The sequence below is a fragment of the Psammomys obesus genome, unplaced genomic scaffold (assembly GCF_907164565.1).
Source record: "Psammomys obesus unplaced genomic scaffold, mPsaObe1.curated_primary_1811, whole genome shotgun sequence".
Lineage (NCBI taxonomy): Eukaryota > Metazoa > Chordata > Mammalia > Rodentia > Muridae > Psammomys > Psammomys obesus.
In genome coordinates, this window is record NW_026591086.1 from 13,094,708 (window position 1) to 13,111,801 (window position 17,094).

Genomic DNA, 17,094 nt, shown 5'->3' on the forward strand with positions numbered 1-17,094 from the left:
TGTGTGTGTGTGTGTGTGTGTGTGTGTGTGTGTGTGTGTGTGTGTGTTGCACATGCATTTGGGTATATGCACATGGATGAGTGTGCAGAGGCCAAAGGCCCACATTGGCTGTCTTTCTAAAGTGCTCTCCACCTTACAGATAGGATCTATCACTGAACCCAGAGCCTAGCAGTTCAGCCAGGCTGGCTGGCCAGTCAGCTTTAGGAAATCCCCTGTCCCTGCTCAGCAGCACATGTCACCACACCCAGCTGTTTCCTGAAGGTCAGAGCTCAGGTCCTCAGGTCCTCCTGAGCCATTTGCCAGCCCTCGCCTGTTTGTTGTAAAGAACTGAGGAAATGTAATCCTTTCAAAAATCTGTCTGAGAAGTTAGTGATGCCCAGGAGACATGTTTTACTTTAAAGATGAGTCACAGATGTATGTGTGGCTTTGCTGTGATGAGCCAGTTCACCCTCCTATAGCATCTCTTTTAGGGCCACATACTCAAGCTGGATCAGCTGTTGATCTGATACAGTATAGTTTTAATCCAGGGTGTGCATCAATAATGTATGTACTTATTGAATAAACCAATGTTCCACGATTGGCAAAACCTGGACCTGCATGATAATTGCCTTTAGACATTTCCCTACTGTGAGAGAGTTCATGTGTTTGGAGAAGGTGTATGATCAGAGTAGTTGCTGGGAGAGTGAAGGGGGTGGGGTAACTGGGTGAAGTTAGCAATTCTTTGAGATAGCTGGTGTTTGTGTAGACCAAGAAAGAGTTGGCCTTAGATACGAAACTTGATGTTTGTTTACCTGTGTGTTACATGGGCACTTTTTGCTATTTATGGGCTATGGGCTATTCTGGTGGTTGTTAAAGCTACCTGAATTTTGAAATATAAGCTATTTTGGCTTTATCAGCGTATACCTTAACAGATAATTGTCTTTTTGTAATTTTAAGAAAAACAGTATTTATTTCTTACTCTACTCTTGTTTCCAGTGTACTGATAGGAAGATGGAATTATTCTTTAAACACATATTATGTTTCAGCTTTATTTATAATGTGATAAGGAAGAAAACTGTTAACAGATTACTGAATCCCATAAAAGCAAGGTGAACTAATGTTTTCTTTGCCTCTAAATATGAAACACTTAAAAATGCTTTGCATGCTCAGGTCTTCAGTTTGAGGCTGCCACCATTTTTAAGTTGGAAGGAAAAAAAGAAAGTAGGAGTCTCTGAAGTCTCACTGGTGCGTCAGGCTTAGAGAGAGTGAGTTAACAGTAGTCTGTAAGAGAATCTATGTAAAAATCTAGGTTCAGAGACATACTATATCACATATATCACATTCCCTTGTAGCCCCTGCCTGCATGTCATTTGCTGTCTTTCTGAACAGGATGAGGAGGAATAGATTTTTTTAATAGTAGCAGCAGACATGTGTCAGATTTTTATGTGAATTTATTTCAACTAAAGTCTCTGCTTTAGGGAGAAAGACTCTGTGCAGTACTCTTAGCTCTCAAGTATTTTGTGTAGTTTGAATTCAGCTTCATCAAGCCATCCAGCTGCTACCAGATGTCCAGTGTTAATTGTCTTCTAGGATGGGTTAAAAGAGCAACCCTCAAGCAGTTCACTCAACTTTAACAGCTGCCAGAATAGAGGAAGCTCCATGTTACAGGCATGGCTAAAGGAGGGCCCCCCAGCAGTGTGCTTGATCTGGGGCAGCCAGAATTAGGGTTAAGGAGGCTTTCAAGTGCCTCATTCTGCTGCTTTTTCTGGCTTTGTACAGCTCCCTTTAGCTGCCCCCCCCCCCCTTAAAAAACAAAACAAAACAAAACTGGTTCAGCTATGATTAGAGCCCCAAACTGAGAACTGGTTTAAAATGCCACAAACCAAAGTGTTAAAACTGATTTGAATTGGTAGTTAAAACTGATTTAAATGGATGAACATCACATCAATCTATGACAGCCAGCTGAAAGATGTTAAGAGAAAAATATAAATGGCCTCATGTCCTGATTCCCGATCAGGAAATTGACTGTGTAAGCTCTGACTCGTCCGACCTTTGTGTTTCTTGGTTGAGAGATCAATACCTGAAGGTGAAGGAGCAGCAGAGTGATCCTGTGGCTTTGATCGCTGTGTTCATTGTGCTGAGCTCTCCTTCAAGGATTCTTAGCTCTTCTGTTTTACAGTGTGGGTCTCGTTTTCCTTTTTCCTCATCACCAAAGAAGTATCCTTTCATGTGGTCATGGCAGGTACTCATGTAGTGCTTACTCCAGGCCAGGCCTGTTCTGTGTGCTTTCCTCACAACTACCTCGTAACCTAGGTGCCACTGTGTGTTTCCACTGTAAGTGAGGACGTGTAAGCAGAGATACATGCTTGCCAGAAGACTCCTGAGTGATGTTGATTTAAGCCCAACACTCCAACACCCAGATCCATGCTTGAATTATATGTCCTAGAATTGCTTTGAGATTTAGCTGCACATTTGGTTCTGTATCAAACTTAAGTACGGAGAGTATTACACCATATTGATTCATAGTAAAGAAATATGTAGTCACGGTTGGAAGGAAGGGGTAGAAATTCTATGTTAGAGCTTGTGAATTGTCAGTGTTTATGTTTTCCCCCTTCACTGTTGCGGTAATATCGTGAAATCAGGTGTCAGGTGAACCTTTGTTTATGGGATAGAATCTAGTTGGTTTTGGTGTAGTGAGCTTTTATTGTGTTGATGGTCTTGGTTTTTTGACATGTCGTTAGAGGTTTGTTCTGCTCCTACAGGACACTAACTGGTCCATCCTTTACTGTAGTGGACTTGGCATGATTTGGGATACGTTTCCTTTGAGGAAGATTTCTTCCGTTTTCAACTTTTGTTTTGTTTTTTAAGAATTCAGCAGTGAAGCTATCTGAACATAGCATTTTTCTTTTGGGAAGGTTTTGAATTTATGAATTAAATTTTCTTCATAAATAGAGTATTATTAGGTTTCTTATTTGTTCTGAGTTGAACTTACTGGTATGAAATTAGTCACTTGTAGTGTTCTTTGTGATATTATAGTAATGTTTTCACTTTTCCATGTAGTCCATGATTCTCCCCATGCCCCATTTATCTTATTTTGTCTTGCTGAGTACTTACTGCATTTATCTTTTCAAGGAACTCACTCTGGCTTCATCAGTTTGTTTTTCATTATTTTTCAGTGGTATTCACTCAGATTCAGACAGTTTTACTCTTTTTCTTTTCCCCTTTGTGCGTCACTGTCAAAATACTGTAGACTCAGTCTCTAACATTAATATCAAAGCCATAATTTGCCCTCATGTGTTGCCTTAGCTGAATCCTACAAACTTAATATATTACATTTCATTCTAAAATACTTCCTAATTTAGGAAATTTAGTATTTAGGTTATTCTGAAGATGAAAAAAGAAAATGAAACTCAGTTTGTTCTGTGTATTTATTCGGTAACCAGAACAGATTGCTAAGCCATTGTAAGGGAAGGATTCCCCACACAAGCCAGCCAGCGGTCTGCAGCAGACCCCTGAGTTTGCACAGCTTCAGTTCATTTCCAACACTTGCCTTCCTGGAGGGAGTGTTGAATCCCAAGAACACACGCTGCAGACTCCATCCACCACCGCCCCTCCCTGGTGCCAGTGGCAAGTCCTAGGTGTGCGTACCTGCGCATCTGATTGTGACTGGCAATACGCAGGGTTCACGTAAGAGAAAGAATATTACAGAGAAAACCAGGTTGTACGCCAGTAAAGCACTCCACAGGGCAAGGGTGGAGGAGGAACAGTGTGCGTCCATGCCCTCTCCAGGCTCTTCACCCTCTGGAATTAACAGCTGTGGCTTTCTGCATTCTTAGAAATCTCTGGCCTTTTGAGTTTTCTGCGGAAGTTCCATTACATAGGCATCAACTTAGCCTTCAGCCCTCTCCTCCTGGGGGTTGGAGGGTGGGCTGAAAGGCCTGATCTTTTCATTGAGCAAGTCCTCTACCCCAAACCCCTCTTGAAGTTGCTTAGGGGCCACCAGCCATCAATCAGCTCAGTATGTACAGAAGACAATAGATTTCAAGATTTGCAGCTGTGGCATAACAGGAAATGGGAGGGATATATCTTATAATAGCACTCATTTAGAAATATTGTTTAGTTTTCAAATATTATAGTTTCTACCTAGTTTCCTGTTCATTAGTTTTATTTGACTATTGTAGTCAAAACTTTTACTTAAATACATTGAGTTTTTAATTTAGTGAGGCATTCTCATGACTTAATAGTGAACTTGGTAAGACTACACACTGGATTGAATGTCCTTTGTCAGAGTTTAGTGTTGGTGGCAGACCTCTTATCTCCACTTACTTCGTATCTGTCTGACTGAGAGGTGGCGCCTCCTCCTCTTAGGCGGCATTGTATATTTTATTATTATTACTATTATTATTATCATCATCGACTCTCTCTCTCTCTCTCTCTCTCTCTCTCTCTCTCTGTGTGTGTGTTTGTGTAAGACAGTTTTCAGAAATCCTCTCTCTCCTTCCACTGTGTCAATCCTGGAGACTGAGCTCATATCAGGATTAGAGACACCTAATCATTTTGCTGGCCCTTGTATTGCTTCCTTCAGTTTCATGAAGTTGTGAGAAAAATCATTTCTTTTGGAGCCAGTGAGATGGCTCAGTGGACAAAAGCACTAACAAGCCTAAAGACCTGACTTAATTGCTGGAACCTACGGTGAGAGGAGAAGTCTCTCTCTCTCTCTCTCTCTTACACACACACACCAAAGGTTTATAAATAATAATTTATTTCTTTGGTTTTTCGAGACAGGGTTTCTCTGTATAATAACCCTGACTGTCTTGGACTCTCTTTGTAGACCTATCTGGCTTCAAACTCACAAAGATCTGCCTGCCTCTCCCTCCCGAGTACTGGGATTAAAGGTGTGTGCCACCACACTGAGCCTAAGACTTGTTATTTTATGAGGTGTGTGTGTGTTTGTTCTTGTTTTCTGAGACAGCACTTCTTGCAAGCGAGGCTAGAACCAGCAGTTTCCTGCCTGTCTTCTCCAGGGCTGGTTTGTTTCACGTTCATCACAAACTTAGCCCTTTAGAACTTCAAGCTGTCCTTTTACCCTGGGCACTAGCCATTGTCTTGAAGTCTGTTTCTGACACTGGTACCTGTGCAGCATTCTTCTGATGGGCATGCGTGTTGCATCTTCTTCCATCCTCTACTTGTGCTATGTTACTTTCTGCATACAATCTGTCGGTTGTGTGCTTCCTTGGTAGTTGAGATTTAGTGTCAGTTCAGACTGTAAGGCAGAGTGTCTGCATTTTGGTTCATTTTCTTAGTCAAATAACTGGGTCTTGTTCTCATTCTGATCTGACCATCTCTGTCTTTTAAATGAGGTGTTTAGACTATTCATATATAGCTGCCTGTTGCTAAAGGTTGAGGTGTGTGGCAATGTGCTTACATTTTCTCCCTTTCTCATTGCAGATTCCACCTGATAGCATCTGTCTTTATGTTTATCCACACATTTTCAGTACCCTGGTACTCATTATTCTTTTGAGTAACTCTAATCTTCTGTGCTGTGTGAGTGCTTTCTGTACTCTCTGATGCAATCTCCTTAATTCTTGGCAGTTTAAGCTCCTGGGTTTTTGTTTTGTTTTGTATTGGTAGGGGCGGGGACTTTGTTATAAAATAAGTTACTGGGTAATTAAAAAACAAAACAAAAAAACAAAAAAGGGTTAATCTGGGTAGTAGAGGCATACAACTTTTATACCAGCACTCAGGAGGCAGTGGGAGTTCAAGGCCAGCCTGGTCTACAAAGTGAGTTCTAGGATAGCCCAGGCTACAAAGAGAAACCCTGTCTCAAAAAACTAAAAGAAGAAAAAAAAGAGTTACTGGGTAACTAATGTTATGTCTGGGAGGGTTATTGTCTCTCTTTTGGTTGTTTTTAAATTCTTTACCCGCTTTTTATTTTTGTTTGTTGTTTAATCTTAGAAACGCCCATCAAGACTGAGGCAGATGTTCTGCAAGAACACCAGGTTCTTCAGAGCAGCCCCCCCAAGAGCCCAAGACAAAGTGTTAAATCACCTGGCAGAACTGTCTCAAGAGCCAGGTGGGGGGACCACCAGAGGAATGGTTTCAGAAAGATAATCCTGAAGCGGAAAAAGGGTCATCACCACCCATTATTTGAGCCAAGAACACGCCACCCATATCTCCTGGAAATGGTGAGTGGTTTTTCTTGGCACCATGGAGACTCGGTTCTGTGATTTCTTACCTCTAACACTACATTTGGCATATAGCTCTTATTGAGTACATGCAGGACTACTGCAGTTTTCATCGCTGCTTAACACCAGTGCATTTAAGTATAGGTTTAACTGTTGATTAGGAAGTATGTGTTGAGGTTAAAATCTTCATTGGAAGCACAGCTAAATATAATGGCAAGCTGAAGCAAAAGAAAATCATTTCCTGTTTTAAAATACAAATGCCTATCGAAGGCTCTGGAGAGGTGGCTCAGCAGTTTGGCTGCTTTTCCAAAGACCCCAGGTTCAGTTCCTCGCACCACATGTTGGTCACCACCGCGTGACTCCCATTCCAGGGGATCCAGTGTCCACTTCTGGCCTCACAGGCACCGGGTACACATACATACATACATGCAGGCAAAACACCCAGATAGGTAAAATGAAACTAATAGCTCTTTCTTTAAATGCCTTGAGAAAGCCCATATGGTAAGACAAATCCTGAAGCAGCCCGAATTATTTCCTGTCAGCACAGCCCGAATTCGCCCTTCCCCTGGCCCTGTGCGTGTGTCTTAGGTTGTAATGGTTTACCAGCATTGTGTATTCACACATTTGCTTGAAGCTGTAAGAAAGGGGTGGTGTGTCTTGCTGCTGAGTGATGGCAATGGTGCTGCTCAGAGGTAATGATCCTGTCTAAGAGAAGCAGTGATAGCCTAGCGGGAAGTCTCTTCCCTCGTGTCAGTGTTTCTGCTGTAGCCGGAGTGCCCTGTCTGTCCCATTCATTGGATCTAGAATATACTCTATAGTGTGATGATTACTAGATAGAGCCAGTTGCATTTTTGAGGTGTTTACCTGATGCTAAGTTAAAGGTCACTGAGCGATGCTTCTAATATGTATTATACACAAACCAGTAAAACATTCAATGAAGTAGAAGTCCTTTTTGGCAAATAACAGTACTCTTTGGTCGTATACTTTTCTGGATTCCAGGGAATCTTAGCTTTCTTTCAGTTGTGCTTACAGAAATGGGAAAAAATGAAAATTGAGGAGCATGGAGGTGTTTTTAAGAGCTAGTTTCAGCTCTCACTGTATTTAACACACTTCATTTCTATCACTTATAGACTTAGATTTGGGACGTCTTCCTCATTATTTCTTACTGACCTTAAAGCTTCCTGTGCTGAAGTGGTGCCCTTGTCCCAAGGAGCCAAGTGTGCACGGAAGTGCCCTGACCCAGTGAGGGAATGGCGCGACTTTCAGAGGAAAGATTATGACTTTTAAATCTGCCTTCTTGCTCTTTCCCGTATGTCTCTAGAGAGGAGCCAAATGTGAGCATTTGTGCTGCTTATAGAGGACGCAGTCTCACTGGGTTAAATGGACAGGGAACTGTGTTTATATCGTGTTCTGACAAATCTGTCTGTCCTACAGTTCTGTCCTCTTTCTGTTAGGGTGGGACACGTAGCATTTTAGGTTGTGCTTCTTGGACATTTTTTTTTTAACCAGCTAATCTTTTTAACTTATGTTGTAGCTTCTGGCTCCAGACATTCGACATGAAAGAAATGTGATTTTGCAGTGTGTTCGATATATCATCAAAAAAGACTTTTTTGGACTTAACACTAATTCTGTGAAAGCTGAAGATGTGTAAATGCCTCGTGTTTCTGCACAGCAAGTGAGGCTGTGAGAGAGCTCCGTCCTTGAGTAAACAGAGGAAACCAACAATTTCTAAAGACGGGATCAGAAATTAAACTGTAAGACAAGTGGGATGCTACATTGGATTTTAAGTCTGTCTTTTGGCTTTATGCAAATAAATGCACAGCTGGTCTTTTTAAAGAGTGTTTCTGTGTTATTGGGGTGTGTGTAGGGGTAACAGAGAGGGCTTCTTAAGCTTTCTATCGTGACATCTTTTTGCCCAAGGACTCTTTATGTGACCCGAGACTTAGGTAAGTACACAAGACAGGTGTGCAACTCAAATATCACTGATAGAGAGCCATACAGGAAACTGTTTTTAAAATAGGTCTGTGGTGTGCATATAGTTTCATCATTCCCTGAAGAGAAGTGTATTCACATACCAATGAGGTTGGTGTCTGTTTTATATAAGAATTACATCTTGGCTGAGTATTTGATGTTCCAGGATATAGAAAGTCTTCAGTGTTTTCCAGAGTGATTAATATTTTGATTTTGTAATTGTTAATGCTGAAACGCTGTTTTGCACAAATATATAGTACAAAGTGGCAGAATTATGTAGAGTGCCATTTCAGAAATTGTTGGAAATTCTGTCCTAATCTCAAGCCAAAATGTATGTAAGGATTTTTTTATGAAGCTCAATGCAAACAGTTTTTAAAATCAAACACCATACAACCTAATGATATACTAATTTGATACAAACATGTGAGGCCTAACAATAGAAAAATCCTAAAAGTCTTTGTTCTCTGTAGCTAAACTATAAGAGCAGAAAACTGCATTCATAGGAAGAAACACTGCAGTTCACAAACCAACAGCTGTCTGCAATCTGAGCTGAGGTTTGAGGTGACACTTGCTTCTGTGGCATCATGGTAGGCACAGTGCAAAGTGTGTGTTCAGAATTAGAACCACGGTGAAGTCCCAGGACACCACACTGGTGTGGACAGCCGACAGCCAGAAACACTTTGGCTTCGTTACATTTTGAATTTTGTGTGGTCATTGTGCATCTGTGCCTTCCCCACAGCCGAAGGAGCTGGGTGTGTAGCGTTTGCCGGGAGAACCTTTCGTGTCCATATTTCCCCGTATTGCTGTCATGTCAGGAAGGAAGACTGGTTGGGTTAATTAAGAAGCGAAGGACCCGGGCGGTATCAGGGAACACTTTTTTAAGCGCCTCGTTTAGCTAGACACCTTTAAGCGGGGAGATACATTTTGTTTTAATGCAAAAGAGAGCTGCGTTTTAACAGTGGCAACGGGTCGCCGCCTTTACAGAGGTGGTCAGAATGGCTCAGCGGGCTAGCACTTGCCATCAAGCCTGATACCCAAGTTCTAGCTCTGGAGCCTACATAAAAATAGAGGGAATCAAAGGGACAGGGTTGTCCTCTTGACCTCCATGATTGCTCTGTCTCACACACACACGATGATAAATAAAAATCCAAAAATAAACATCAAATCAATATAATCAGGAAGTCTTGGCTTCCACATGACATTTTATCATGCTGACTTTCCCAATTCTGCCTGCCCTCTGTTCCTCAAATGCCCCCCATTTTCATGTCATGTGTTCCTTCTCTCTCTCGTTCCCTGTAAATGTTTTACAGTAAACAAAGGCTACTGAGTTTTTGCCTTCTGTGGTACTGGGGAATTAATTGAATCTTCCACTCTAGCATTGAGCTAGAGCCAGCCATTATATATTTTTTTAATTTATTTATTTTCTGTGCATGGGTGCTCTAGCTGCATCTCTGTGCCCCATGCGTGTGTCTGGTGTCTGGGAAGAGCAGGCGAGGTTCTTGGACATCCTGGAGTTACGGACAGTTGTGAGCCTCCATGTGGTTGCTGGGAATTGAACCCAGGTCCTCTAGGAAGAGCAGCCAATGCTCTTAACCACTGAGCCATCATTCCAGCTCCCACTTCTACCTTTTAATGGGGAGCTAAAAGAGGCTGGGACTCTGAAAACCCAGTCTGTTGTTATAGTTGAAGATTAATTTTATCTGACATTGGGTTATTGAAGTTTGTAGGTCTTCCTTGCCAGATAGAAGGAAAGACGCCTTTGTGTTGGACCTGGCCAATCTAGGACCCTAGAATGCCTGACTTGCAGCACTGGGGAAATCACAGGTCCCACATAAAGCTGTAGGTTCATGGGGGGAGGGGGGCGAATGGGGTGCATGCCTTTAATCCCAGCACTTGGGAGGCAGAGGCTAGGAGTTCAGTGCCAGCCTGGGCTACTGAACAAGTTCCAGGCTGCCAAGGGTACACAGAGGAACTCTGTCTTGAAAAACCAAGAAAAAGAAAAAGATTGAGGATCAGTCAGTTCCCCAGCCTGTCCAGCCCTTTCTCCCGGCTGACTTGACCTTACTTTGGAAAGCTAACCTGCCCGGCTCGGCTCAGGTGATTGTACTGAGTGCTTACCTGTGTGCCCACCGTGCTTGTGCGGTTCGGAAGCAAGCCCGCCTTCCTGAACAAGAAGCTGCTTAGCTCTTCCAAGTGTTCAGTGGTGTGCTTCACAGCCCAGTTCATCTTCCTAAGAAGTAACTTGTTACAAACTTAATCCCTAAGTACGGTGAGTCAGGGGCTTACCACCAGTTAGCACTTAAATTCCCCGGGTTTAGAGTCTATGAATGGATTCACAGCTGCCTGCACTAATACCTGGATTGCCGTACTTCAAGGATTACTCTAACTGGATCGGAATCGTCCTACCTTCACCATTCTTCTTTCTCTTTCTCTTTCTCTTTTCTTCTTCTTCTTTTTTGAAATAGGGTCTCACTGTGTAGCCTTATCTAACCTGGAACTCACAGAAATGTGCCCTGCCTTCCAAGAGCGGAATAAAAAGTGTGTGCCGTCATGCTCAACTCATTTGTATTTCTTTAATAGATGTGTAAAAGACTGAAGCCACTCTTCTGAGTTCTGACTTACCTGTGTCTGAGGCTTTAGATGTAGAATCTGTTGTCTGTTCCAGGGAGGATTACAGATTGGTTATGTTCTGAGTGTGTGTGTGTCTGTGTGTGATTGTGAGCACTTACAGAGTCCAGAGGAGGGCTCAGGCGTCCGGCTCCCGACTCACCCTTTGAGACAGGCTCTCACACTGAGCCTGGAGCTGACCTGGTGGTCAGGGGTCCTCGTGTCTGCCCCACCACGGCACTGGTTTTACAGGCATGAGTGTGTCCAGCTCTCTATCTACTTTGTGGGGATCTGAACTTGGGCTGTAATGCTCGTACAGTCAGCACGCTAAGCTACCATCCATCTCTGCCAGTTGCCCTTACTTGAAACAAAAACTATTTTAAAGTATGTTTGAAATTTGCAAATGGACAGAATACAGCCTGTATATTTTTCCTTGTGGAATAAATGTTAAATATTTGTAAGTACTTGAGCTTTGTCCATTTCTGGATACAAGGATTTTGGTATTTTGTTTGCTAATTATTCAAAACTGTATTCCTATAGTTTCTCATTTAACCTTGATTTCTGAGAGCATTGTATGACTTGGCAAACTCCCTTCCATATCTATGAAGTGAAATACTCTTCTTTGTCATCAGTATCTTGAATACTTTTAAACCCTTTTCTCCAATTAATATAATAAAACAGTTGTTTTTTTTACTTTTTTATTTAAGTGTATGTGAGCGTATACCAATGTGTCTGGGAGCCGGAAGAAGCTGCCGGATCCCTCGAGTTGGATTTCCAGATGGTTGTGAGCTGCTTGACTTGGGAATAGAACTTGGGTCCCTAGGAGAACAGCAAGCGCTCTTAACTGCTGAGCCACAAATGGCTTTAAGAGCCGGGAGGATTCCATTAACTGCCAGCATTAACTGTAATTCTTGAAACGTTTCCCCATCATACTGCTTTGTATTTTCTGTATGTTCTGCTTTCCTGTTTGCTTTTCCCTTTGTTCTTTTGCTGGCACTAAGATGTACTGCTTCAGTCACTGAGGCTTACCCTCAGCACTCGATTCTTAGAGCCTCACATCCTGCCAGTGCTTGCACAGGCCTAACACTCTCCTGACGCCTTCGCGTGGCCTTCAGTCACCTTGGCTGCAGGTGTCAGTATGTGCAGCCTTCTGTGGGCCCGCACCCAGGGTTGTGAGAGCTGCTTTATTTAAGACGCCTGTTGTGGGTTTTAGTTAAGCAGCGGTTAGTCCTAAACCAGCTGTATACCGAATATCCACACAGACTGGCATCTATTTAATTAACCCGAAGCGCAATGCTGGGCAATAGTTACTCCATCCTAAACCTCCAAGCCCGCATAGTTTCAGATTTCACCCATTATACTTGCTTTTAGTCATATCTTAGGTCCGGTCCATCTCTCAATGTGGTTCCAAGACCTCTCTGTTCCTCCCTCCACTTCCTCCATCTCTCCCTTTCAGACCAGGCTATCCCACCCTATTCTCTCCATTGCTCAGCATTGCGGCTGATTGTTTAATTGACAATTTAGAGAACAAATGGTGGCATGTTTACACAAACTTGAGACAGGTGATGCTTAGAATAAGATCCCAATGCAATGTCCAGATTGAAACCAGATAGTGGGATAGAGAAATCAGCATTTGAATGAATAAGGTTCAATTGTATTCATTTCAAAAGAACCTTGTACCAACAGATGCCGAAGAGTCCTCCTTCTGCCCCTTCTCTTTGCCTTTGTTGTTCTTGGCCAGTTTTTTCAGGCCCTTCTGTCCTTGGGGGATATCCACAGCCTTGATCTTGACATTTGCTAGTTCTCAGGACACATTGGAGAACTTACTTGCAGCAGGCTGTGGACTTAATGATTCCAGTGCTCCGGAAGCCCTTGTCCTTTTCAAAGTCATAGTTCAAGATCTGTAGCTCTGTTTCCAAAAGCCCTGGTTCTTTTTCTGCTTCCTGGAAGCGTTTCCTGCAGGCCTTGTGCAAGGCTGAGAGGAGGCTCTGACTCACACCACAGAAAGGGGAAAGACCTTGTTTCCATTCTAGCATTTTCTTAGATTGGTGGAGTACTGCTTTTTCTTTTTCTTTCTTTCTTTCTTTCTTTTTTTGTTTGTTTTGAGACAAAGTTTCTCTGTGTGTGTAGCCCTTGCTGTCCTGGAACTCACTTTGTAGGACCAGGCTGGGCTTGAACTACAGAGATCCTCCTGCTTCTGCCTCCCAAGAGCTGGGATTAAAGGCATGTGTCACCAGGCTGGGTGTTTTTTCTTATTTTTATTGTTGATTTGGTTGGCATCAGACTCACTGTGTGGTTGAGTCTGGTCCTGAATTCCTGATCCTCCTGCTTCCATCTTTCAAATACTGGGATTACAATTTGTATTTATTCTACTCAATTCCTTGGTTATCTTTTCTGAGTGTTAACTCAGTTGCCACATCCATTCCTCCATGTACCACACTTTTTTATTTCCCTCTCTTGACCTCTTCTGATATATTCAGAAGATAATCTGTTACTTTGTTTGCTTGAGACAGGGTTTCCTCTATGTAATCCTGGCTGTCCTAGAATTCGCATGTGTAGACCAGGCTGGTCTCGAACTCACAGAGATCCGCCTGCCTCTGCCTCCTAAAATATCAGACTGAAAGTGTAGACCAACAAGCCCTGCATTCTCGTACTTTTTGTGTGTTATTTACATAAATATTTATTAGCTGGGTTGTAACCTTTCCTTCCTATCGGCCTTTTTCCTTCTGTGCGTTTTCTCATCTTCCCCTTCACTTCCCCATCTTCTGGACCCCCTGCTCCTTTTCCTTCTGCTACTCCTCCTCTTTGCCTTTGTTGCTTTTTCTTCCATCTCAGCACTAGTTTTTTAGTGTATTGCAACTTATATTCAAGTAATCAAGTTTGAGTCCTAATGCTCTGAAATCTTGTTTCAGACTAAAATAATTTTCCTTCAGAATTTTGAAGGCATTTTTCTGTCTTCTAATTGCTTACCGTACTCAGTACTGTTTGTCAGACACCAACCTGATTAGTTATTTATTGGTTAAGAAATAACCTGTTCTTCTGTCATGAAAACTTTTAGGGTGTGTGTGTGTGTGTGTGGCGTGTTTGGAGCCCTAAGATTTCACCAACATGTTTGTCGACATGGGGCATTTATAATTTATTCTACCACTCCAGACCTTTCTTCTGGAGAATTGTACCTTTCATGAAACAAGGGCCCTTTCCTCCCCAGGACCAGGCTCTTGACTGAACCCACCCACTGCTGGGCTTTGGAGAGGGGATGGTAGGGCTTTCCCTGTTTTCTGTCATCTTGCTGACTGGTCCTAGCACAGCTCTGAACTGCTTCTTCTTCCCAGGCTAGTCTAGGATGATGCTTTTTCTCTTGCCCCTTGTCAGCGGGCTCAGCTTTACAGTGCTTTTTAACTGTCTTACAGGGAAGTCCCTGGAGAGGAAGCTCTGTGCCAGACTGCAGGGCCCCCCTTCCAGAGCTAGGGACTGTAAATTCTGTTCCAGAGAGTTGAGGAGTGGTTTGCAACACTGATGCCACGGGGGTCAGGGCTGGCAATCCTGAAAAGTGAGGAGTTCTCAAGGCTGCTGGGGTTCTTATACCCACTGTTTAGAGCCTTTAAGATGGGAGGACTTTTCCCCTTTGCCTTCGTTAGGTGGGATAGTGCTGTATAGCCTAGGCTGGTCACTGAGAACTCTGGATCTTTCAGCTTAAGCCTCCCACGTGCTGGGACTGGACACATTTGCCATTACACCAGCTACGCTTCTGTCTATAATGCCAACTACAGGTAATATGACACCCTCTGCTAGCCTCCTTTGGCACTGGACATGTGGTGCTCATACATAATACATGCATACATATATACAGGCAAAACAGTCACACACATTAAAGAGCAGCAAATCTTAAAAAAAAAAAAAAAAAAAAAAAAAGGAAAAAAGTCAGTGCAGGAGAGATGGCTTGGCTGTTAAGAGAGTACTGGCCACTCTTCTAGAGGACCTGGATACGGTTCCCTAAACCTATATGGCAGCTCACAACCTTTTGTAACCCCAGTTCTAGGGGATCTGACACTTCTTTCCTGTCTCCAAGGCTACAAGCATACAAATGGAGCACAGACACACATGCAACCAAAACAGGTTAAAAAAAAAAAAAAAGATTAAAAAGAAAAGCCACAGGTATAGCTCAGTGGCACACTGCTTGCCTACCTGGGGTTTTCTGTTGTTTGTTTCTGCATGTGTCTATGGCTGGTGCATGTGTGGGTGCATGCTTGTGGAGGCCTGAGGTTGGGCTCAGGTGAGTTCCTCAGTCACTCTCCACCAGGGCGCCCCCCGAGGGCCACCCAGATGTTACACCCCTCAGCTACACAGTTAAAGACCTGTGCACATGTGAACCCCAAGAAGAAAAGACCCAGAAGGAATCCACGCCCCAGGGGCACCTCTGGAGGACACTAAGAAGTGGTTTTGATTTTGCCAGATCTGGTTCTGGCAGCGTAACCAAGAGCTGGAGAGGCCACACTGGTTCTCGGGTTGCCTTCTGGGCCCCGAGTCTACTGCTCTGTGGCCTTAGGCCTCTAGGGAATCCTGGTGTGATGCCCTTTGCAGCAGAGGATGGCTACCTCATCCTTTCCAGTGTCTCTGGCTTTCATCTCTGGGATCTCTTCTTCATCTCCCTGAGCACTATTGCCACTGCTCGGGTTAGTCTTTTTGTTCTGTTTGTCTCCTACAGAGTCATGGTAATTGTAAACCTTTGAGCAGTCTCCAGCAATTGGAACATATTTGTACCCCTCAAACCCTTCTAACTCTTTTTTTTTTTTGAAGATTTATTCAGTTATGTATACAATGTTCTACCTGCATGTACACCTGAATCCCAGAAGAGAGCACCAAATTTCATTATAGATGGTTGTGAGCCACCATGTGGTTGCCGGGAATTGAACTCAGGACCTCTGGAAGAGCAAGCAGTGCTCTTAACCTCTGAGCCATCTCTTCAGCCCTCACCCCTCTAACTTCTTTACAGAGATCAAACCCATAGTTCTTGGGTGTAAGTGTGTATTAGTTTTCACAGAACACTTTCTCTGCGTGGGGAGAAGCCTATCCCACTCAGTTGAAGACAGCCTCCATCATCACCAAGAAACTCCTCCAAGAGTTGATTCCTAGGTTAGGATTTCCGTTCTTCCTGGGGTCCAAAAGTGGCTGGGCCTTCATGCTCAGAGTTTACCAAAATCTGACAAACGTCTTAAAAAATGTTGATTGGAAACTACATTGTGTCTATAGACCACAAAGCTCTGGACAGACAGAATGGATAAATAGGACCTTGAAGGAAACTTTAAATGTGTCCTTGAGACTAGAGAAAGTTGGGCCAAGCTCTTACCATTTACCATCCTATGGACCAGGTGCGCCCCATATCAAAAAGGTTTCATCCCGCTTGAAATTATGTTTGGGAGGCCTTCCTCCCTGAGCTAAGAGGTGTTCACTAATGGGGATTATTAACCATTTTCTCAAGTCTTTTTTTCTCTCCGTATGGGAATGCCTACTAACCCCCATTAGCCAACCAGTCAGGGGTAATTAGAGAAAGTTGTCTGAAATAACCTTAAGGAAAAAGAGATGACAAGAATCTACAACTGGTACCAACCCTTGTTCTCCTCCCCTGCTCCCCCACCCCACCCCAACTACTCATGGTCGTTGCTGGGCCATTGATCCTTTTGTCCCTGGCCCTCTCTGTAGGGCCCTGCTTGCTGACCTGCCTACTTAACCATGGAAAGCAGAGAGTAGATTCTGTTACATTCTTGATGCTGAGGGGATGATACAAGCCACTGCTTCAAGAGAGTCCATGATTTGATTCATATCCATAGAAGCAGTGGGGAATGTAACAGCCCCCAGACCTTATCACAACTGAGACTATGTTAGAGGCACCAATCTGACCTTAAAACCCAGAACGGCAGCCCCAATGCCTGCCAAAATGAGAACAAAGACCTAATCCATCAAAGACCTAGTCCATAGTTCCAGGAAAGTCCCTTAACGTACAAACCTTGCTTTTTTGGCTTCTGTAGTTCCTCTTCTTGCTAAATGAAGTGTAACAACCAGGATATGGTTTTTACGCATAAACAACAGAGCTGTAAGGTTCTGTGCTGCATGATTTGGGCATGTTTCTCATACAGCTGCTGCCCAACAATAAAGACTTCAGGCTTGTTTGTTTGTTGGAGACAGGTTCTCACTAGGTAGATCCGCTAACCTAGACCAGGCTGGCCTTGAACTTACAGACATCTGCCTGCCCCTGCCTCCAGAGTGCACCACCACACCCAGCTGTCAGAGTGTCTATGGGTGCTCTTTTGTGGGATTACCTCACAACATTAAGAGAACAACTGTTACATAAAGA

General features: G+C 43.3%; 1 protein-coding gene across 2 annotated transcripts in view; it reads left to right on the forward strand.

Moving 5' to 3' along the window:
- The window catches only part of Nufip1 (nuclear FMR1 interacting protein 1), a 32,756-nt gene extending 24,756 nt beyond the window's left edge, over positions 1 to 8,000 (forward strand). For both annotated transcript variants that reach the window (XM_055609743.1, XM_055609744.1), the window contains 2 exons: positions 5,935 to 6,164; positions 7,699 to 8,000. In XM_055609743.1, the coding sequence (XP_055465718.1) occupies positions 5,935 to 6,164; positions 7,699 to 7,815 (347 nt within the window). In that variant the 3' untranslated portion in view covers positions 7,816 to 8,000. The remainder of the gene's footprint in view (positions 1 to 5,934; positions 6,165 to 7,698) is intronic.
- The last annotated feature ends 9,094 nt before the right edge of the window (positions 8,001 to 17,094 follow it).